The sequence below is a fragment of the Eumetopias jubatus genome, unplaced genomic scaffold (genome assembly GCF_037043125.1).
Source record: "Eumetopias jubatus isolate StellerSeaLion01/CBP00866 unplaced genomic scaffold, mEumJub1_p1.0 scaffold_7, whole genome shotgun sequence".
In the NCBI taxonomy this organism is placed as follows: Eukaryota; Metazoa; Chordata; class Mammalia; order Carnivora; family Otariidae; genus Eumetopias; species Eumetopias jubatus.
In genome coordinates this window covers 97,744,904-97,769,686 of record NW_028274813.1, presented here as the reverse complement: position 1 = coordinate 97,769,686, position 24,783 = coordinate 97,744,904, and the positions used below count along the sequence as shown (strand labels likewise).

Below are 24,783 nucleotides of genomic sequence, written 5' to 3'. Positions count from 1 at the left end.
TACAAAAAAAGAAAAAGAAAACTATAGATCAATATCTATCATGAATACAGATACAAAAACCCTTGACAAAATATTAACAAATTCAGTAATATAAAAATAATATATCATGACCAAGTGGAATTTATTCCAAGAACACAAAGCTGGTTTACCATTCAAAAATCAAGGTTATTGGGCGCCTGGGTGGCTCAGTCGTTAAGCGTCTGCCTTCGGCTCAGGTCATGATCCCAGGGTCCTGGGATCGAGTCCCACATCGGGCTCCCTGCTCAGCAGGAAGCCTGCTTCTCCCTCTCCCACTCCCCCTGCTTGTGTTCCTGCTCTCACTGTCTCTGTCAAATAAATAAATAAAATCTTTAAAAAAAAAAATCAAGGTTATTCACTATATAAATAGAACAAAGGAAGAAATCTGTCTCATGATTGAGGATATCTCCTCAACCTGGTAAGAGGCATCTTCAGAAAAACCTATACTTTAAATCACATTTAATGGTGAGAAACTGAATGCTTTTCCCCTAAAATCAAGGACAAGACAAAGATATCCACTTATATTTAACATTATATATTTACTATAATTGCCAGTATCCTAAATCAGTTAAAGAAATAAAAGATATACAGATAAGAATGAAAAATATATGTCTTAATTTACAATGTGATTATATACATAGTAAAACCTAAGATATCCATTTTTTAAAAAAGTCATTATACCTAATAAGTCTATTTAACTTAGCAAGGTCACAGGACATAAAGTTAATATATAAGTATTATTTTCATCTCTATATACCAGCAACAATTTATATTACAAAGCTGCACTGATCAAAACAGTATGGTACTGGCACAAAAACAGACACACAGATCAATAGAATAGAAACAGAACAGAACAGAATAGAAAACCCAGAAATGAACCCACAACTATATGAACAAATAATCTTCAACAAGGCAGGAAAGAATATGCAATGGAAAAAAGACAATCTCTTCAACAAATGGTATTGGGAAAACTGGACAGCTACATGCAAAAGAATGAAACTGGACCACTTTCTTAACATCATACACAAAAATAAATTCAAAATGCATGAAAGACCTAAACGTGAGACTTGAAACCATAAAAATCCTGAAGGAGAACAAAGACTAACCACTTTGACACTGACTGTAGCACCTTCTGTCTAGATATGTCTCCTGAGGCAAGGGAAACAAAAGCAAAAATAAACTACTGGGACTTCTCCAAAAGAAAAACCTTCTGCATAATGAAAGAAACAATCAACAAAACTAAAAGGCAACCCATGGCAGGGGAGAAGATATATGCAAATGGCAAATCTGGTAAAGAGTTAGTATTCAAAATCTGTAAAGACCTTATTAAATTCAACACCCCAAAAATGAATAATCCAACTTAAAAATGTGCAGAAGACATGAATAGACATTTTTCCAAATAATACAGATAGCCAACAAACACATGAAAGATGCTCAACATCATTCATCATGCAAATCAAAACTACAATGAGATATCACTTCACACTTGTCAGAATGGCTAAAATCAACAACACGAGACAACAGGTGCTGGAGAGGATGTACAGAAAGGGGAACCTTCTTGCACTGTTGGTGGGAATGCAAACTGGTGTGGCCCCTCAGACAAACAGTATAGAGATTCCTCAAAAAGTTAAAAAAGAGAACTACCCTACAATCCAGCAGTTGCACTATTATTTACCCAAAGAATACAAAAATACTAATTCAAAGGGATATATGTACCCCAATGTTTTTAGCAGCATTATCAACAATAGCCAATTTATGGGGGGCCCCTGGGTGGCTCAGTTGGTTAAGCGTCTGCCTTCGGCTTGGGTCATGATCCCAGGGTCCCGGGATCGAGCCGGGCATCGGGCTCCCTTCTCAGGCAGGGAGCCTCCTTCTCCCCCTCCCACTGCTGCTGCCCCTGCTTGTACTCTCTCTCTCTCTGTCAAATAAATAAATAAAATCTTTAAAAAAAATAGCCCACTTACGGAAACAGTCCAAGTGTTCACCGACTGATGGATGGCTAAAGATATGGTACACACACACACACACACACACACACACACACACACACACACTGGAATATTACTCAGCCATCAAAGAAAACAAAATCATGCAATTTGCAATGATGTGGATGGAGCTAAAGAGTATTACACTAAGCAAAATAAATGAGAGAAAGACAAATACCGTGTGAGTTCACTCATATGTGGAATTTAAGAAACAAAACAAATGAGCAAAGGGAAAAAAGAGAGAGGCAAACCAAGAAATCAAACCAAAAAGCCACCACATGATTTATTTTTTAATTCTCTTTCCTTAGAAGCATAGTAATATAACTTCAACATCCAAAGCAATTACAACGCAAAAGATCTAATGCACAATTATTTCTTTGGATAAGTATTATCCTGCTCTCAACTAAAAATGATACTGATAAACCCACTTCTAGAGGCTTTTGAGACTCAGTCACTGGGCGCCTGGGTGGCTCAGTTGGTTAAGCGACTGCCTTTGGCTCAGGTCATGATCCTGGAGTCCTGGGATCGAGTCCCACATCGGACTCCCTGCTCAGCGGGGGAGTCTGCTTCTCCCTCTGACTCTCCCCCCTCTCATGCTCTCTCTCTCTCTCTCTCTCATTCTCTCTCTCAAATAAATAAAATCTTTAAAAAAAAGACTCAATCACTTAATTTTGATTTTCAGTTTATGAATTTTAGAGACTTATTTACAAAATGTTTCCACAGTTCACTTCTCCAAGAGACAAGACAAAGCCTTTAGTTTAATTCACCTTCAGTCATAGTGTGGCCCTAAAAAAAAAAAAATCCTTACAGCACAATATAATATAGGTCAACAACACATCACTGAATGAACTTTTAAGTTTTACACGTTTCTATAAATGGTTATCTTCAGAAAAAATAAGTGAGAACTAAAACCTCATATTCATAAATTTGAAATAAAGACATACTTCAGTGAAGCCAGGTTGGTTGCTTAAGAATTAAGCACTAGCGGGGCGCATGGGTGGCTCAGTTTGTTAAGTGACTGCCTTCAGCTCAGGTCATGATCCTAGAGTCCTGGGATCGAGTCCCACATCAGGCTCCCTGCTCAGCGGGGAGTCTGCTTCTCCCTCTGAACCTCTTCCCTCTCGTGCTCTCTATCTCTCATTTTCTCTCTCAAATAAATAAAATCGTAAAAAAAAAAAAGAATTAAGCAGTAGCTTGTTAAAAATTCAGATTCCTAGGCTCTGCTCCAGATCTATGCCCCTGAATATCTAGGGTTAGTGATCCAGGAATAGGTATTTGTTAAAAGCTCCCCAAGTGATGCTAATCACTGTTGAATTTGGGATCAGGAACAACCAATCCCTCCATTATAACAACGATGACTTCACCAATTTTGATATTAAATAACTGTGATATCTGATAGGATATTACACAACTATCCAAGAGACTAGATTTTTCTTTTTAACAATCTAAATAACTAGCTACTGCCACAAAATTGCATGGATCAGCTCTGAAACCTGATTCTGCCACTTAGATGTGTTACAACGGTGTGAAGCCTGTTTCCTCATTTGCAAAAATAGGAATAAAAATCTGCCTCAGTTATTATCATGAGGACTGTTAAATAACTTGTGTAAAAGTGTGTCCTGTGCACAGTGCCTATATATAAAGAACTAATATCTTACCAAATGCTTTCCATTACAATTCATTTGTGTTTGTTTTCTAAAGGGGAGAATAATTATTAAGTGGGTAAAACTGAAATCTTAAAGACTACCAACAAATGCTAATGATTTTGGGTTTTTTACCTTCATTAAGCCATAGGTACTATACAATTATGTTACTTTTTATAACAGATCAAATCATTATACATATTTTAGGGAATCAAATGTCCTAGTAAAATCTATATGGGCTCAAGAATGCCCTTTACATAGTGATCCCCTACCTTCCCTCACTTAAAAGGTTAAGTTGCAGAACTGTTGTTTCCTGTGTAAAACAAAAGCTATTACATCATTTGCATATGCATGAAAAACTCTGAGAAAAAACTGAATAGTATTAATCTCTGCCAAGGGAGTGGAAATGGGAACAGGAAGGAATGACGAGAACTTTTGTTTTTCACCGTGTACCTTTCTATGCTATTTAGATTCCTTTAGCTTTGGCTTATATTTTTACAATTTTTCAAAAGTAGTTTAAAAAGAAAATTTTTCAGTCACTTACATACAGGCTCTCAAAATTATTTTAAAATTCAACGTTTTGGGGGCACCTGGGTGCCTCAGTCGGTTAAGCATCTGCCTTCAGCTCGAAACATGATCCCAGGACCCTGGGATCAAGCCCTGCATCTGGCTCTCTGCTCAGTGGGGAACCTGCTTCTCCCTCTCCCTCTGCCTACTTGTGCTCTCTCTCTCTTTCTGTCAAATAAATAAATAAATAAAATCTTTTAAAAAAATAAAATAAATAAAATTCAACACTTTCTTCCTACATGAAAACCACGATATATAGACACAATACACTTCCTCTGGAAACAATACTTCCTTCCATACCTGACCAGATAACTTCATTTAAAAAGACAACAGAAGTCTTTAAAAGAAGGAATTGGAGGGGAATGTAAAATCAACCACTTTGTTTTACAAAATCTGAAGACTCACTTTGGATTTTGCCTGAAATCCATTTATTTATACCTAAACCAGCGGAGCCATACTAAAATATTTCTATGTTATGGGTCCAATACCAGAGCAACTTGTTCATCTTACATCAGAGCACTAAACAAATGCTTTCCTAGAGTTTCCCAACACTATTTTTAAATTGATATACACTGTTTATCAAACATTCTTCTAAACCCAGACAACAGCTGAAAACTCCAAACTCCCAGGAGTACTGACTGGATACCAAGAAAATATTTTCCTACCACAACCCAGTATAAGGATTATTTTCAACACAAAAAGTTCTAAAAATCAGGTACTCTTTAATCAATGAGATAGTCAATGGAAACAGTTAGATTATTATTGAGTGTTAACAAAAGCTCTTTTCTGAACTTTCTTGCTATTCAGTGAACATCTTTACCAAAAAGTGTCATTTATATTTTTTGAAATGTGTTTACAAACACAGCTTTGTTTCACAAAATTAAAAAATACAAAGCCTCCATTCAAATCATTAAAATACCAATTATCTCATCTTAGAGTCACTGAATAAATGCAAACCTGCTCCTTTCACAGGGAGCAAATGGGCACTTTGAGAGAAAAATCAACCATAAGTCTGTAAAGGTGGCATCTCAGAAATCTGTGAGTTTTACAAGCAATGAAAATTACTGTTTGAAATAAAAAAACCACTCTATCAGACTATACAAGAAAACATATTCTACATATTTCAGAGGTAAGCTATATGAGACCTGAGTCATGTAAAGGAGTATTCTAGCAGGTAACAAATCAGATAAAGTGGCTTTAAGTAAGTAAGAAGCTTATAATGGAGAAATTCTGTTCTGAGGTAGATTACTGAGATGAGAATTTTTACTATCTTTATCACACAAATCACATCTCCAGCTTGATACAGCCCTAGATCTCTCCTCACAAACTCCTTAACCTTCAATTGATGTTTCCCTCAAAACAAGCTTTTTCCAAATTCCACATACCAGGGTAACATTTTGGTTCCAAATTACATCAGAGTGATCAACTCAATTCCTGGTTTAAAAAAAAAGATAAAAGATACCATGTCTAGATCTACAAGCTAACTTCAAAATATGTAGATGACGTATTTTCTACAGTAGACAAAAGCAGCTTTAGCCCCAAAATCTCCAACTGAAGATGATTTAGAAACATTTAGAGGCTCCTGGGTGGCACAGTCAATTAAGCGTCCAACTCTTGGTTTCGGCTCAGGTAGTGATCTCGGGATCATGAGATTGAGCCCTGTTCTGGCTCTGCGCTAGGTAAGGAGTCTGCTTGAGATTTTCTCTCCCCCCTCCCCCTCCTGCTCCAGCTCTAAAATATATAAATAAATCTTAAAAAAAAAAAACAGGAAACATTTAGTAAAAGATGGTGGTTCACCTTTCTATCACAAATTAAGCAGGTGATGGACTCCATTCCACTAAATAAGATCATCTTTTTCTGCCCTTATGGATGTTTCCCCACAACTACTGTAATGCTAGATCATATAACCTCTCTTCCATGGGTCAACCCAACTACCAAAACTCAGGATTGTCTTAGGGAAACACCACTTCCAAGGTTTTGGCTATCTACTGGTTTCCAGACCATGGTAAAATGTTTCCTATAGACCTCATAAAACAGATCTCCTCTACCTGATCAATCCTAGCATCAGACAAGCCATTCTCCCCACAAGCTGACATTACTAAAGAATGTAATGACACATACCTTGTGAAAAGAGAACACTATGAAATTATCACTTCTCTTTGATTCTCAGAGCAAGGGCTGGCTATAGTTTGGTAGAGGCAGATACATTCACATACAACCTCATGACTTTACCACTTGGGACACTTCCTGCTCATCCCTGATATTTAAATGTGGAGTCCTGGATGGGCTAAGATCTTTTCAGAAGAAATAAGAGAACAGGTGAAACATTCTAATAAATAAACACCCCACGTCTCCACTCAGCTAATCCATACAAGTTCAGTGCTTCCTTAAAACCTCACCATGCAGCTGATGCTAGAAAAGAAAAACGCAATAAAGGAAATTTAATCTAGGAAATTTAACTTAGGTAATTTAATCTTTCTTTCCACCAACCTATCAAACATCTCCAAATCTAAAAACAGTCAATCACCAGGTGTTTACTGACCTAAAAGCAAGGTACTTTGCAGAAATACAAACATAAAACACTATCTTTGCTTTCATGGAGTTTATAACCTGGCTAACATACATATTTTTTTTTTAAAGAACAGTATTCTAAAGAATTTTAGGCAAAAAAGAACTCAGAACACTGAGTTCAACTCCTACAAACAGAAATCCTGTGTTCAGTATTCAACAGAAGTAGGCTTCAGTCTTCTTTTAAACTACATGGTTAGACTCAAGAGGCTGTCCAGCTACAATAACTGGTTGGACTCAAAATTGATTGGCCCTACCTGCCATATTGACCCTAGCTTTGCCTTCAGGAGCAAAAAAAGAAATCTTTTACCCAAAAGTCTTTAAAGTATCCAGGAGCCACACTTTTACAAAATTGTGACTAGAAATGGCTGGAAAAGATTTCATAAAGGAAAGGAGGTTCAAATGGCACAAAAATGGCAAGAAGGTTTTCCAGTTTGGGAGAAAAGAATAACTAAAGGCAAGAGGTTAGATAGGAGACCAGTGTAACTGAACCATACAATTCAGAGTGGGAAGTAGTGTCTATAAAACTAAGGCAAGTTCCTATCAGATTATTAAAGAACTTAAATGCCAAGGGGAGACTCTTGATTCTTTTTTTGTTCGTTTAAGATTTTATTTATTTATTTATTTTGGGGAGGGGGCAGAGGGAGAGAATCTTTTTTTTTATAAAGATTTTATTTGACACACAGAGAGAGAATACAAGCAAGGGGAGCAGCAGAGGGAGAGAAGCAGGCTCCCTGCTGAGCAGGCAGCCCAATGTGGGGCTCGATCCCAGGACCCTAGGATCATGACTTGAGCCGAAGGCAGATGCTTAACCAACTTAGCCACCCAGGAGCCCTGGGAGAGAGAGAATCTTGAGCAGGTTCCACGCCCAGTACAGAGCCCAACGCCGGGCTCGATCTCACGACCTTGAGATCACGACCTGAGTTGAAATCAAGAGTCAGAAGCTTAACCGACTGAGCCACCAAGGTTCCCCCTTTTGATTGTTTTGATAGCCAACAGGGAACAAATCTGACATGAGTCACAGGAGGAAAATGTTTAAAAAATATGAATATTTTGTTATGGACTTGTGTCCCCCCAGAATTCATCTACAGAAGCTGGTATTTGGAGGTGAGGCCTTTGGGAGATAATCATGGTTAGAGGAGGTCATAAGAGTGGGAATGCTATGATGAGACGTTTCCTTGTAAGAAAAGACACCATAGAGTGTTCTCTCCTACAACCCCTCTCCATACACATTAAGGAAAGGCTATGTGAGAACGCAACAAGAAGGTGGCCATCTGCAATCCAGAAGAGTACCAGAACCTGACCATGCCGGGCTCAGACTTCCAGCCTCCAGAACTGTAAGAAAATAAACTGCTATTGTTTAAGCCACCCAGTCTGTGGTATTTTGTTATGGCAGCTTAGCAGACTAAGACTGGAAAAGAGAGCAAATGGACACAAGGAGCCCCAGTAAGGAGACCACTGCAATGTCTAGCAGTGAAGTACCAGATCAGAGCTGACAGCAGGCATGCAGAAGCCATCAATTACCTATGAAAAAAAATAAGCTATTTCAGCTGGCCCCGGGGTGCTGCGAAGTTATATTCAGAAACCCTCAATCTCCATTCCCAAAGGTCCCTCGTTTTGTTGTCTCAACTACCATCTACTCTCACATCATTGCAACTTAATATAGATCTTTCCAGGAAGGATTAGGAATTCTTACAATGGGAGATGCAGAGACAGAAGGCCTCAAAACTTTCTTGATGCCAGTTAAATGGCTGTCAAATCATGCTATAACCCAAACCCAGTCATTGTCTTATCCTGAAGAATAATTAGCAAATGGCTCCTATGGAGCCCACAAGTCCACAGACCGCCATCAAAACCACCCTAATAGGCCTACTGGCTCTGGGTTCTATGAAGTTTAAATTTGATTTCCTTCTTTAAAATAAAGTGAAAAATTCTAAATAACACAATCCCACAAACACATACATACAGAGTCAGGGAAAGCCTCAGTATTTCCCAGTAACAGGTGAGCCAGGTGTTTTATATAGCCAGACAAGCACACTAAGTGGAAAGCAGTCTTAGGACCTGGGGAAGCCCTCATCTTCCCTAATCACACACCCAGAAACAGTAGAATCATCAGACAGCTCAGAGCCCTGATACCTTTGTCATTTACGGATAAGACTGAGCCCTTCCTGCTTCAAGCACAGGCATATAGTAGATGGGAGTTCCACTTGCCTTTCCCAACCACATCCTTGCAACCTCTTGTCCTCACTCGGGAATATATCAAGGCCACTAGCACCCGTACTTTTAAATCTTTAAAATGTTAACTCTTACTCACACTAAAATTTTGTTCAGATTACTGCTCATCAAACAAAGCAAAAGCAGCCTATTCCTAAGAACCATTCAGCTGTCATACCTACTTAAGCCTGGGATTAACCTTGTCACTAAAAGAGATCCTCAATAAGCATTTAAAACAACTAAGCTGAGAATAAAGGATTCAGGGATACTAATTTTGGGGCTCCATGGTTTGGGATATAATTAAGAATTCTACCAAAGAATATGCATGAGAACCTTACTTTTCTGTCTTAACATCCCCCATCTAACCAAAAAGAGAAAGAATTCATTTGAAGAATTTAGAAATTTTGAGCGTTAACTACCATAAGGGATTCCTCACCTCTCAATCACCTGATGTAATCTTCAATAAGTGATTGTCAGAAATGTTAGTTTTGCACAGTCATTCTCTCCATCTATACTTGAGCTTAGAATCCCTTCAAGAGTTGCTATGCCACCTAACATAAGGCAATCAATTATGTGTACAGAACTGTAAGTCTTCACATTTTAGAAAAGAATTTTCTTAAAAATTACTTAACTTGATCACTATCGCAACCCCTTAAGGCAGTATTTTTATTTTCCTCATTTTACACATAAGGTAAACAGGTTAATGCCCCAAAATCACAGATCTAGTAAATGATAAAGCCAACACTGAACCAATACTTTGTGACTCCAAACCCTTCCTCTTTCTGATTTACAACAATGTGTCTCTATTCTCCACCACGTTAAATGTAAATAAACCATCCTACAAAGACCAATGACAAACAACCGGGTATTACTAGGCGCTCTCTCAAATATCTATAGATGCCCTTCAACGAAATGAAAGCCCAGTCTACTTTTAAATAAATGAAAATACAAAATGGACTAATTAGCACCGTTCAATACAGTGAGTTAGCATAAGTCTCTTCATTTTGATGCATTGAAAGGTCTGTTCCCAAAATTAAATTTTAAAATCTCTTCTGTATGTTTAATAACGTTTTTAAACTACCCTTGGAATAACTATTTTCCATCTGCTTTTACTTGCCTTTACAACTAAACACTAAATCTTTGAAAATGGGCAAGTGAAAATAAAGAATTTTCCATACTATGAAGCAACCATTCTTTCCTAGGACTCAACTAAATAATTTAATAGCTGTGAATATTCCAATATCTTACTACTATCCAATTTCATCTTCTTCCCAAGGCACAAAGTCTGATGACAGCTGGACAATAAGAACCACACACAAGAATTACACTCTCCTAAAGACATTTCAGGTTGTAGCTCTTTAGAGTTAATATCTTCTAATACTTTTTTAGAAGTTTTATTGTATAAAGCCTTTGATTATTGTTTTCTTTCTAATAAAAATAAATTTTGAAGCACTTTCTTGTGGAGAGTATCAACATTGCCCCATTTAAGCCGCCAGTTACAACAAGTTTTAAAGATTTCCAAAGATATTAAATTCTTCCTCAAGACAAACCTTGCCCTGGTGTAGATTGGTATCAGTGCAGGTGCAACTACAACTCATCAGTTTGCTACTTCTGAGGGGCAATAAGAAACCACAGGTAAATGTGTATCACTGTTGATTTCTCTATTTCCTCTGCAAAATGAAGTTACCAATTTCTTATAAGAATTATGAAGAAAACAGTGTATGAGTAAATATTTACAAAATACTTTTATCATTACTGATTTTTTTCCAACAGTTAAGACTCCTCCTTCCTTCAATCATTCACTGGACAAAGAGCTACTACTATACAACTTGTCTAGCAAGCCTCCACAGTCAAACTCAGAGTCTGTTCACTGCAGCACTACAAGAGAGATTATATAAATATGAAGGCAAGAGAGACCTTGGCTGTATGACCTGTTCTGTGTTCCTACAGCAGAGAATCTCACACTCCTACAAACTTTAAGCAGATTTAATTATTCAATTTATTATTTAATCTATTCATTTAATTGAGCTTGTTTAAGTACTCATGGTTCTTGAGACAGCATCACTGGGAACACACCAGGGAACAGGTTTGCAAGGCAACCAGAGTCTGAATGGCCAACTGGCATGCCCCTCAAAACATACCCAGCAAATTAGTCTCGTAGCTACTTTTCATAGTTTTTATCAATAGTAGGACTGAGCCAATGAGAGGTTACTGAGGAAAATTTCATACATCCATTAGAATCACAGTATGTTTTCAATGAAGATGCCCTTAATAAGTATACTGCAGGAATAAACATCATGCTATGTATGAATCTATGAAAACTTTTAACCAATATAAAAGAAGAGAAGAAAATTACCAAAGACTGGGGGCACCTGGGTGGCTCAGTCGATTAAACGTCTGCTTTCGGTTCAGGTCATGATTCCAGGGTCCTAAGATCAAGCCCCGCATCAGGCTCTCTGCTCACAGAGAATCTGCTTTTCCCTCTGCCCCTCCCTCCCCCTGCTTGTGCTCTAATAAAAAAAAATAAAAAATTAAATTAATTAAATTATCGAAGACTGGTTTTGTTATCTGTCCCATACAAAACTGTTTCTTAGCTCCTCCTTTTCTTCATGAAGATAACTTGCTAGGATTCTCTTCTCCATTTGCTCTCAGGCATAAAAGTGGGTATGGTCAGGGTTGAGGCTTCCTTTTGAAAATGATCATATAGTACTAGTTTTACATATTATATATATAAAGTTACTTTTACTTCGGTTTATATATCTATATGTAAACATATCTCCTGTTAGCACCCTGAAATGTCCCATGCAAACTAACCAGGGAAATATCAGTATACTCCTTGGCCTAAAAGATGAAAAAGTGTATCCCTCCTCAAAACAGAAATTGATTCCCTCAATCAATGTACTGGCAAAAATACTCGAACACAAAGCTCAGCCTGAAAAGTCAAATTCCAAGAAGAATTTCCTTTATGTTAACAAGTTCACCACCATTATTTTTCCTGTATTTAAAATAATAAATTCTCTAGTCTAGACTTTTAGTCCAGAAAAAGAAATTCTTATTTTGAGTTGTAAATAAGACCTGGGAGATACACACAAGAAGGGGGTCTATAAAACCTTTTTACCTTTTCAAAAATCCATGAGGACAGGTGGATTTCAGAATTCACTTTTTCAAATTTAAGAAAGAAATACAGTGGACATACCATACATTACAAATCACTTCCAGCACCTGGTAACCATAAAACAACGAGGAAAACAAACTGTCAATGACCTCCCTTCAGATAAGATCAGATTTTGCCACTAAAATAATGTATGCTGAATTTAAAGGAAAAATTTTGATTCAGACTTTTTTAGATTTCAAAATCGCAGATCAGAGATTGTGGACCTGTGGCAGGTAAAACATGATCTTGACATATAATAATTAATTATGCCATCCCCTAGAATAAAAAGAACTAGCTGATGCTTAGACAAGAGACATTTAGGATATTTCGTACAGTCTTGAAATGGCTCTAATTACTTGCCTACTTAAAAAAGGCATAATCAATTCATGCTGTCTATAAGTTCCCACCAAGAGAATGAACATGAAACAACTATCCCCCTTAAACTTTACTCTAAATTGGGACTAACACTGAAAAACATTTTCTAAAACCTTTAGCATGTCAATGCCAAGCAGACAGGAAAAGGGCCTCTGACCAGATGACAAAGTCAGCTAGATACAGTAGGACTTCCAAATAGCAAAAACCTAAGAGGACCTGCTAACTCAGGTTTTTGCTATTTGAGGACTCACACAAACTCATATTCTCTAAATTAACTTGTAGCCAAACCATGCTTCTGCCTTAAGTTCAAAGTGAAGCCTAGCATTTTTTCCTCTCTAGTGGTACAGCAAACCTTTTATTTATCCTCAACAACCTCAAAACAACATATGCCTCAAGGACTGAGAAGCTTGATGACTGTAATTCCCTCCTAGCAGGGATCCCTGTGGTGCTCCACCACTACTCACAACTCTTGCTGAGAGCAGGAGCACATTTGCTCACTGACTGGAGCTGCGTGATCATATTAAATTCAACCTGTGTTCTCTACATTAACCATCAATGAAGTGGTGGAATAGTAATCATGAGTTGATCCTGCTCATTTCAAAGCCTCACAGTGGCTCCCTGGCAAAACCACCGGAAGAAAATAAACCACAATTTTTGAGGGAGGTTTCCAAAGAGACTTCCCTTGGGTAACTGGAATAATCTTTCAAGTTCAGAGAACTCCCTCAGTTCAAATTCAGGCACTTTCCAGCACCTAAAACAGATCTGACAAAATGACAACTTCAGCCAACATTTTTAATAGCCAAAAACATGGTAAGGTATAGTAGTGGTTTTTTTTTTTTTTTTAAGTAATCTCTTCTATCCTGTACCTTATCTTTAAGTTGTTTTATTATTTTATTTTGAAAATTTCATCACTGAGTCACTACCCAATGCAATAAAAATTAGCAACCAATCCCTAATCTGTTTACATATCAGTGTGATCTTTAAATATGATCTTTATGTCCCCAATCAGCTTAGAGTAGCTTGGATGACTCACCATGGTCTTTATGAAAGCACATTTTTAACCTGGAACACACGAGAGCACATTTCAAACATGGAACAACAACAAAAAAAAACAAAACTCTCTCTATAAAAATATACATTTTCTTCTCATGTCATGGGCACGTTAAGAAATTACAGGATGATCTGGCTGGAAACAGAAAACAAGGTTTCAAAAAACAAGTGACATTACTAACAAATTTCTCTGTGCTTTATGGAATAACAATTTCCTCCCTACCAAAACCATTTGCCCCCTAATGTAATGATCCTTTTTCATAGACTTCTGTGGGAGCAAGAGAAGATCCACAAATAAAAACAGCTGAATACAAATAAAAACAGCTGAATAATAAGCTCTAGAGCTGGGCTTCTCACTAAAGAAAAGATAGTACAGGCCTGCATCCCACTCCACCTTTGCCCAACCCCAAAGATACAAAGCAAAACAGGTGGAAGGCAATGTTATAAGCTAACCACGATGCATGTTCTCAGAACCTCAGTTTTACTCAATGATTAATTAAAACATATTTATATTACAACAAATATGTTTGTGTTTGGGAGTAGAAAGTAAAATGCACATAAATTTTTAAGATAAGATTTCTTCTGCTCACTTGCAATGTGTTGCTTCAGGCTACCAGGGGAGTTTATGTTCCTTCTCCTCTGCTATTAGGAAAAAATTGGAGAAGCTCTACTCTAGAGACTCTTAACATTCTCTCCAACCTGTCTCCCAGCTATTCTATCCTCTCAGGTCATGTAATTTTTATTTTACTTATTTATTTAGTCTACATCTCATTCCAGAAAGAATTTCAGGTAGCTAGAGAGAGAATATGGAGAAAACACTACATCCAAGTGGCAATGCCTAAGCATGGAAGAGGGTTTTCAAAAACTGTACACATTTCTGTGCACCATTCTGCACTATACAATATCTCATCTACAAAACAGTAGTATTAAGAAGAAATAAACCGCAAAAAAAAAAAAGGTAAGGTTCTTAGGTACATGGTGCCCTTTCAAAGCTACTCTTCTAGGGGGGAAAATTTTTTTTTAAGATTTTATTTATTTGACAGAGACACAGCGAGAGAGGGAACACAAGCAGGGGGAGTGGGAGGGGGAGAAGCAGACTTCCCGCTGAGCAGGGAGCCGGATGTGGGGCTCGATCCCAAAACCCTGGGATCATGACCTGAGCCGAAGGCAGCCGCTTTACCAACTGAGCTACCCAGGCGCCCCCAAAAAACTTTAATTTAAAAAACTACTGCCTGATTTCTTCTTAGACTTCTGACAATACATATAATTTTATGGCACTGAAAAGTAACTTTAATATGCTGCCCTTGTGGGGGCATTTCCTCACTTCCACCACCACTAGCATAGCACCTAGTATATAATAATAGTTCAATAAACATTGACTATAAAGCTGGTCCTAAGTATTACTGTTATTTATTAATATTATCATTAGTATTACTTAAGAGTGGACGGGGAAGAGGAAGAGGGAGAGAGAATTTTAAGCAGACCCCACACCCAGCACGGAGCCAGACACAGGGCTCAATCCCACCACCCTGAGATCATGTCCTGAGCCAAAATCAAGAGTCAGACAATTAACCAACTGGACCACCCAGGCACCCCTGGCAGCCACCATTTTTGAAGCTGCTGTGTGGCATAAGTATAGAGATAATCTTATTTGATCCTCATAAAGATTCTGAAGGTAGGCAGTATCGTCCACTTTTCACAAAAAAGAAAAGTATGGTCAGATAATTTAAATGACTTGCCTAAGGCCACCCAGCTAATAAGCTGCAAAGCACTGATTCCATTCCAGTTGTTTGGTTCCTGAGCCCAATTCCTCTCACTATCCTACAGTGCCTCTCTTAAGAAGTCAAGAATTCAAGAGCTCTCACTGATAGACTCCAATTAGATTACACTCCGTTTCAATAGGCACAGGTCAAAGAATGATAGGAATTCCCTCCAGTTACCGCACAACCAATTTATACACAAATATAAATCTATACATGTCATCTTATATTCCATTCGTATACAAATAAAAATTGTATTTTTTACATTAAATAATTATTCAAAGTCACTAATTTTATACATCTAACTCCACCTTTAACATCAATCCTTGACGTTAATTTATCTCCCTCTGAGTTCATTTTCCTAAGGGTATTCATTCACTCTCTTAGCTTTAATTATAACTTACAGGCACAAAAAACAAAGTCTACATCTCCTATCCAAAGGAAATCGATGTGTAGATAAAAATATAGTATGTACAAGAAGGTTCACTATCACATTTCTTATAATAACAAAAAGCAAATTAACAAACAAAATCCCTAAATGTCAAGCAGTGAGAGAACTAATTTGTTAAGTTAGGCTATATCCATTCCATGTAATATCATACAATTTCCCAAACTAAGTTAATAAAGAATCAAGTACATGAGGAAAATGCTCATAATATTTCACTTAATGAAATAAAAAAGGAGAACATAAAATGAAACAATCATTAAGCTCTCAACTTTGCAAACAAAGGACTAACAGGAAAAACAAAACCATGGAAATATATCAAAACATAACAATTTTCTCTGGACAGTGAAATCATGGGTGTGTTTTTTTCTTTGTTGCTTTTTCTGTTCTGCAACTTTCTTTTCAATGATGACTATTAATTTTACAAACAAAAAAGAGCTGCTGTTGTTCCTTTTTTTAACCAACATCTTTAACTCATCTCCTAGCACTTTTCTCTCATAAATCCCAAAATTAGCTAGAGGAGTCACAGGTCATATGAAATTTAAAATGCTCAAAACAATTCAGCATCTTTATTTCCCCCAGCACTATCACACTCCAGTTATGCTAGAACTGCAACCTTAAGTCATTTCTCTTAACCTACAGAAATCCAGTTCTTCAAATTCTGTCAATTCTTTCTTTCTGGTATTTTTCCTTCCTTCTCCCTATACTAATACCAAGTCAAACCTTCACCAGCTCACCCTTGGATTAGCACATTTGCTTCCTGAATGAAAAAATGCTTTCCTTATTCTACTGTCTAACTGCTAACAATTCACTCCACCACAGCGAAATAGGTGCCAGGTACTGTTCTTGGAGCTTTACCTGTATTAACTCAGTTAATATTCCTAACAACTCTGTGAAGATAGCTACTATTTTTAGTCCTACTTTACAGATTAAGAAACAGAAGCACAGAGAGGTTAAGTAATTTACCCAAGATCCCCCAGCTAATAAGTGGCAATGACTGGATTTGAAGTTATGCAGTTTGGCTCAGATAATAGTATGTAAATATGAGCTCCTCCAGCAGTGCATGGTGATTAATAAAAACAAGTTTCTCTTTCCCTGAACTGTATAGCCCTTTGGAGCAAGTCAAATCCCCACTTCTGGGTATCTTTTCATGCCACCCCACATCTGGGAGGCCAGTTCTCTTCTCTAATTCGTATTCCATATCTCCTTCAAAAATCAACTCTAACTTCAACATCTCTTGAGTTTTCCTTAAGCCAGTTTCCTTAAGACTCCTCAGCACATCCTTATTCTCACGGTCTCAATTTAAACTACATTAATGTGCAGTTGTTGACTTTTTTTTTATGTCACAGAAGTTTGCCTCACAATTTTACATTTTATCATCCTACCTAGATAATATAATGCCTACACTTTTTTTGGTCTATGTCCTTCTCCATTTCCCACCTTCCTAAAAGATCCTAGAATAGCAGAATGCACAAAGTAGATACTAAATAAATATGCAATTAACTGATAAATCTGAGATACATATGGCTCAACTATTTAAGAAAGTCATTCATTCATCTTTTGAACTGACATTTAAATGTCTGTCTTCTCATTTTATTCCCTAAACGCAAAAGCATTAGATTTCTAGTTGCAACATCCTCATCCAAAAAAATATATTCAAATGATACCCAAAAGCAATCTTAATAAATGATTTTTAGAAAAAGGGTATCCCACACGCTGTCCAGAAATAACTTTTTTTTCCCCAAGAGACTCTAATAGTGTTACTTTACTCTCTTATGGCCAGAGTTATATCCAAGTCTTTCACAACACTAAGCAGGCAGTGACATTCCAGGCATGATTTCCAATTGTTCAAGCACAGAAAAAACTATCTACCTTTAACAGGAGATTACACTCAATGGTCCCCTTCAAATCTAAAAATGTGAAAGCAACCGTTTTTGCATTTAAGGTTGAAATCTTTATCTTCCTATTCCAAGAGAATTATTTTAAACCTCAAAGAAAAAGAGGGCGCCTGGGTGGCTCAGTTGGCTAAGCGACTGCCTTCGGCTCAGGTCATGATCCTGGAGTCCCGGGATCGAGTCCCACATTGGGCTCCCTGTTCAGTGGGGAGTCTGCTTCTCCCTCTGACCCTCCCCCCTCTCACGCTCTCTATCTCATTCTCTCTCTCAAATAAATAAATAAAATCTTAAAAAAAAAAAACTCAAAGAAAAAGAGACACTAAAGGACAATCTAAAAGACAGAAAGTTCAATTTATATTTAAATTGTTAATGAAAACAGGTAGAAATAAAATTCCTTATAGGTATGCCTCACTATATGCAACAAACAAGTCCCATCATCTAATCAAATCGTTTTTCAAATCCATTATAAGCCATGACCACTTAAAGGAACACTACAGGAACTGTTCTAAAAAGCACACAATACTCACAGTTATAATCTTGTCTCTAATTTTTGTTTTCCAAGTTGATACTTTCATATATGGCTTATCTCTAAAAGACTCCTTTACTACTTAGCTTTTACCTTCAATGAGCCACTTAACCGCAGACCATATTTATCCTAAAATATTATAGTTTTCTTTACATGCCTACTGACTCTTCAGTTACTCTCATTCATCACTACAGCTTGGCAGGAGCAAATGTCCAACATGGTTCAAACAACAGTACTAAATTTGAACAAGTGTGTATTACTAGACATTGTATTTATTACAAATTTTAATACTGATAAGTACACACTATGAACCACACCCTACTCATTACCTTAAAATACCTTAAGTGAAAAGAACAAACCTAGTTTACCCTCTATTTAAAATTAGCATTCCTACCTATATTACAGTTCTTTGATAACATTTTGGTTTTCTTTCTTGATTTCTTTCAAATGTTACAAATAATGCCACAACAATTTGAAAAGCTTATTCCATGTTTAATAGGGTGAGCAGGTATTTACTAATATTACCATGGATTTTCTTTAATTACTTGAGAATTGGATGCAGTTATAAAAGGGAAACACCAGGGATCCTTGTGGTAATGGAAGTTTTTGTATCCTCACTGTATCACTGTCAGTAACCTAGTTCTAATATTGCACTACAGTTTTGCAAGATGCTACTATTGTGAAAAACTGGCTAAAGTGTACACAGGATCTCTGTATTGTTTCTTACAACTGCATATGAAACTACCAATTATTCAAACAAAAAGTCTAATTAAAAAAACTTAAATTAATGAGAATTCATTTTTTCTGGCTATCAATACTTTCAAAAAGTATAAAGCCTGTACAAATGAAAAATTTCCCCCCAAAACGTGATCAGTAACTGAAGAATGAAAACCTGTATTCCTTTTAAAAATTAAAAGCGGGAAAATAGTTCTTACAATTACTTCCAAAAATCTTAGGCAAGAAGAAATTATATTACAAAAATCTGCTTTGAATAACAAAAAGTAAAGCTTTACCTACTAAGTAAAATAACTTTCTGAAAATAATCAAAGATAGATTCAATATATAGAGAGAGCTTACAAAATGAATATACCCATTCCATTTCAGTATCTCTTACTGCTTGGATTCAAAAACTAATAAAGGAAATTTTTTGGATATCATGTAAACATTCAAACTACTACTAAAAATGGAACCCAATACCACAATTTAGTTCTACACACTCAGACCTCTGAAGTTGGAGGGAATAGTGGATTTAAACACCTGAACTACTTCCATTTTATCAATCCTTTCAACAAGTTTTCTCCTGATACACTTGCCTAACATAACACAGTACCTCACTTTTAACTCCTACAGAGAGAAACACCTCTCAAGGTCACTGTAAGAACATCGCAGTCTCTATCATACAAAAGAGACAAATTCAGTCTTATGATAATACAAGAAAATTAACACCTTGATGAAGAAATAGCATTATAACAGATTTCTCCAGACAAATAAGTAATAGAAATACATCCTCATCTTTGCCAATGACTTTTGAAGAAGTGTGAGCTATCATACAAGTTGTTTTAGGAATAAAACTTTAAAAAAACATTTTTTTTAAACTATAAGATATATGCTTTCAGCTAAAAAAATTCTAAATCTGTTCTATTATTCCTCAAAAAAAGCCCAATGTGAAATTAAATCATCCTCCAAAAGAACATACGAAAGGAAATTATACTGCACAACTATATCTTTCATGAGGCAAAGGCTTGGGGTCTTACAATTTACTCCAAAATACAAGAAAACTCTAATCTCTAAGTCAGCTCTTCCGAAAGAAGTATCTTTAGCTCTCTTTAGCTCCTTATATTGCTGCAAATAAACAGAAATTAGGACATATTATGTATCCTCTGAAATCAGAACAGAAGATTATTCAGATGTCAATAAAGTATATAAATAATATTGCTAAACCAGTTTTTTCTAGACATTTCCTTTAAGATAAACTGACTATAGAAAAACCACATCTACCAATATACTGATATAAAATAATCACTTATGCCATTATGCTTTCCCCAAAATTTAAATCCATTCACTATTATTAAAGGTCACAGCTTTTTTTTTTTCTGAAATTTAAAACAAACCACAGAGATAAATATAACTATGTCCAGTGAACACATATGTTTAAATTCAAACTTTCAACGGACAAGTAACAAATCTAACAGTTTTAAAATTAAAAATTTCCTACTCCAAAGAATCAAACACCGTATAATTTCTGCAATATAAACAAATAATTTTTTCCTTTGCATAATGCAAGTGATACAAAGGCCCACAAATGTTCCAATGCCATGCTTATAATGATACATACCAAGTTCACACATACTTTTTAGTTTTACACACTACATAAATCATACATTAATTTTAAAAAGTGAAAAAAATATAATTGCCTTTATTCTAAAAACAGAAAAGTATTTCTAATAGCAAGTTTCTGAAGTTCATGTCCTTGATATCAATGAATATCAGTTAAACATATTTTCCACAATTCAAGCTTGAACAGCCTAAAACAACAATGTCACTACTCATTTAAAGAAATATACTAAGCATCTACTATGTATCCGACAAACTAAATTTGAAAGTACTGGAAATGAATTATTAGTTGCAAAAATTGAGATATACTCAAAACAGTAGTAAAGAAAGGAATGCAGCCTTCTTCTACATTAATAATTTTTTCTACCCTCCCCCAAAAAGTGACAATTTTCAAATAATTACCAGTAAACGGGAAGGAGGTAAGAGTAGAGTCGGGGTTTGGCTAACATTTTATGATATCCTTTTGAATAAGGATAATATTAGCCTTTAGCGTATTTAAAACCTAGAATGCTTTTATGTTGCTTATTTGAGGTGTTAAACATGCTATATTTTACCCATAAGCTGTAATTTTATCATGAAAAATAAATTTTAATAAATTAAGTTAGTGAACTATTTTTAAATGGAAACATTTTTTAAATATAAAGTGGTGTAAGATGTTATCAGTTATGACATTTCCTCCTTTCCTGATGTTTTGCTCTTATAGTATCTTAAGAAATCAACTATCATTTTACTAGGGAAAATAAAAGCACAGGTCAAAGAGGGAATTACTAAATTTCAGCCCAGGGATTTGACAGCTGGTTTTAAGATGATGCTATCCACGGCTTTATTTTTTTTTTTTTTCCATCTTTGAGAACTAAGGAATAAGTTTAACTTAAAAAGAAAATTGTAGGTTTTGAACACTGGAATGGACCTTGCTTCTGGACTGTTCATTTTTGAAATCATGAGTTTAAATAAGTGAGAAAAGCAAAAAATGCATACTTAATATGGGATAAATGTTAATAATGGAGCGGAGTAGTTATAAATACACAAAAAGTAAATTTAAAGACCACAGCAGCAGTGTAGAAATAGTTATCTAATTTAACTTATTCTAAACATTATCCTAACGTCATCTAATAGATGTCATTTGAAAATAAATCTTTCTATTCATTTATTTGTAACATCCATTCCTTTACATTTTAAATAATTGTCCTCAAAACTGTTAATTTGCTGCAGACTTCCAAGGGAACGGCAATCTAAAATAAGTCTTACTAATTATTTCTTGACTCAATTCCACTTTTCATATGCATATATTAAATAACATTATTTCACCAATTTTTGAGGACCCAAATGTAAATAATGCTAATAGGCTGAAATTTTAGCAAAATTTAAAAAAACACATATGTAAATAAACATTAAAAAAAAAAAGACCACACATGGACCACCAAGTGTTTTCTTCTGGTACTTGTCCAAACACACAGGCAGGATATAATCCCTTGTACTCAAGTCAAATTGAACTTAAAAATTCATGGAAAACAAAAAATTTACATCAATATTTAAATTCTCAGAAATATCAATGGATCCTGAAAGCAACAGCCTTCATTTGAGGCTTGTTTTTGCTTCTAATTTGAACTGGACACTACAGAATGACATGAAGATACTAAAATACTTCATATTTTTCTACTAAAATGTATCACAACACCAAAATACGAGTTTCTGATTTTATATATCATCTTACCTGATCCACTGAACTGACTGCTTCCCAGTGTCGTTGGTCTGGTTTTCCCACTATTAACAGGTGGAGAAAACATCTACGAAATAACCCAAATGTATCTGTTAGTCCTGAAATTCTTCTAGACTCCTTGCAAACAAAAGTCCACCAAGAGTCATCAGTTACTGTATTTCAGAAAGAAGTTAAGATAAAAGATACACATTCAGACCCAGAAAAGCAAATACACTGAGTGATACTATTTCCTAATGATGCTACTTGGAAATACTGGTTATATTCTGTTCTCAAAACCCAGTCACTTACACGAGAAAGTCTAAGATTATTGTTTAAATTGTAAATTTTTGTCCACGATCTTCATTTTCTAACAGAAATCTCATTACATTTACATTACTATTCAATACACACAATCAGAATCACATCCAATGAAACTACTACATAGAGTAAGGATCCATTATAACCCATTTTATAAAGTAGGTATTGGTCCTGACTCCTAACAACAGTTAAAAAAGGAATTCAACCCTTTAGAAATAAAGGCAGTAGGTCTTCGGTTTCGGCTACTTTTAAGTCATTCAATTATTCCCCATGGTAAAAGATTTATAAATATACACATACGTACTTATGTATACACATACGTATATATACACATATACACACATAAATATACATGTACTTAAAAGTGTTCAGCCAAAAAGCCTGGAAATTCTAGCCTTTAACTGGCTTTCTCATAACTGACATCTTTCGGATATTATAAATTCTATCACATCTTAGGGAAGGAAATGGAGTGCAGAAAAAATAATTTTCTTTTTTTCTTACAAAGTTCAAAATCCCTAATAATCATCAGGGTCAGAGGGTGACTCAACCAAAGCTCATGGTTACATTGTTCTCCTTTTAACTGGCTAAATCAAATGACCCCTCTGGCATTAAAGTTTTAAATCTGCAAGTCTAGACATTACATCAAAGTTCAGGTGTCCAACTTGGGGGAGCTGGACTCCAGCCCTGAGAACTACTGCTCAAAGCAGATGGAGTTCACGCTGCCTAGTCTCCACGTCGCTTTCCACCCCCCCCTTTCTTTTTCTTTCTTTTTTCTTTTTTTTGTTTTTTTGTAAACCTCAGCAGAACCCCAAGATGCCGCGGAAAGCTCTCATACCGCACTGAAGTCCAGCAGGTCGCTCAGCTCCTTGTCGGTCCCTATAGCAGCCATGCGCTGCTGCTGGGGATTCATCTTCAGCCACTTCTAGCGGGTCCTAAAGCAGAGGAAACAGGCTCAGAGAGACCACCGAGGCCCAAAGTGTGTGAGGGGATGAAGAGGGGCGTCGGGCAGGAGCGAAAGCCGTGGGCTGACTGCCATTACCCCAATCGTTCCCACCGCCGCGCGGGCAGGGGGCAGGAGAGCCCAGCACCGCGCCGGGTCGGTGAATCCACGCGTTTCTCGGCGCGGCCCGGGAGCGTCGCGGAGGCTGCCGCAACTCGCCGCCTCTCCCGCAAGTTTCCGAGGCCAACCCTGCCCCCTCCCCGGCACCCCCACCCCGCGCAGCCGCCGGGTGCTCGGCGCGGCGCCCGGTCGGGCGGGGGTCTCGAGGGGCGGGGTGAGGGGCGACTGGGCGTCCAGCGAGCGGAGCGGCGACTAGGGGAGATGCGAAGTGACTCACAGGCTCGGCAACAATAGAACTGACAAGTTGCAGGGAACGCGCCGCTCGCAGGCCCGCGTCTGCCGCCGCCGCCGCCCGGACGTCCCCAGCGGGCCCCGGGGGTCGGAAAGCAACCCCCGCGCGTCCGAGGGGCGTTTTTAAAAAGAAAATACAAACCCCGACAACTAGTCTCGCTCTTGCCGGGCGTCCTCCTCCCCGGACTCGGCCTCCTCCCACTTTTGCTGCCCTGCCTGCGGCCGGCCAGCCCCGGACCTGCCGAACAATGAGCCCGGCGAGGCGGCCGAAGCAGCCTGCTCTCCCGCGCGCCCCAGAGCCGGAGCCGAGTGGCGAGCGGGGAGCGCAGGCCGAGCGCGCCGCCCGCGGGCCTTAGCCGCCCGCGACTCTCGCCTCCGCCCCCACTCCGCTCCCCAAGTTGGAGGGAACCCCGGGCTCGCCTCTCTGTACAAAGGGGCGCGGAGTTGGGGCGCCGGGCGGGGGACGCCTCCGCTCCGGCAGGGACGCGGTGGCGCCCCTCAGCCCCCAGCCCCGCCACGGCGTACCCCTCCCGCTCGCCTCTCCGCAATTACCTGCCGCCCCGTCTCCGCATCCAACCACCCCGATTAAAGTTCACTTTGGCCGGGAGAGCGGGCTCGGGCTTCCCCTTGCACCTCCCGGCGGCTCGGCTCACTTTGCCCCGCGCGAGCTCTCGGATCCGGGCAGGGGAGGCGGCTCTCGGGCCTGGCCGCCCCTTTCTCCCGGGGCGGGCTGGCGGTCCCCCCGAATAGAACTTGTGGGTCTCCTCAGGCGGACATTTTTTTCGCTAAGGCGGCCTCAGCACCGCGCTCGGCTCGGCTCCGGATCCCTCCGCGCCGGGAAGAGCCCCGGGTTAACCCTTTCGTCTCCGGCTCGCTCCCGC

The 24,783-nt window shown here is 37.9% G+C and overlaps 1 protein-coding gene across 4 annotated transcripts in view; it reads right to left on the bottom strand.

Annotated features, from left to right (window-relative positions):
• The window catches only part of TCF12 (transcription factor 12), a 373,959-nt gene extending 349,253 nt beyond the window's left edge, over positions 1–24,706 (bottom strand). For all 4 annotated transcript variants that reach the window (XM_028100191.2, XM_028100192.2, XM_028100193.2 and 1 more), the window contains exons 1-3: positions 24,455–24,706; positions 23,387–23,483; positions 22,249–22,321 (exon numbers count right to left, since the gene is read on the bottom strand). In XM_028100191.2, coding sequence (XP_027955992.1) covers positions 22,249–22,321; positions 23,387–23,461 — 148 coding nt within the window. In that variant the 5' untranslated portion in view covers positions 23,462–23,483; positions 24,455–24,706. The remainder of the gene's footprint in view (positions 1–22,248; positions 22,322–23,386; positions 23,484–24,454) is intronic.
• Positions 24,707–24,783: the final 77 nt, after the last annotated feature.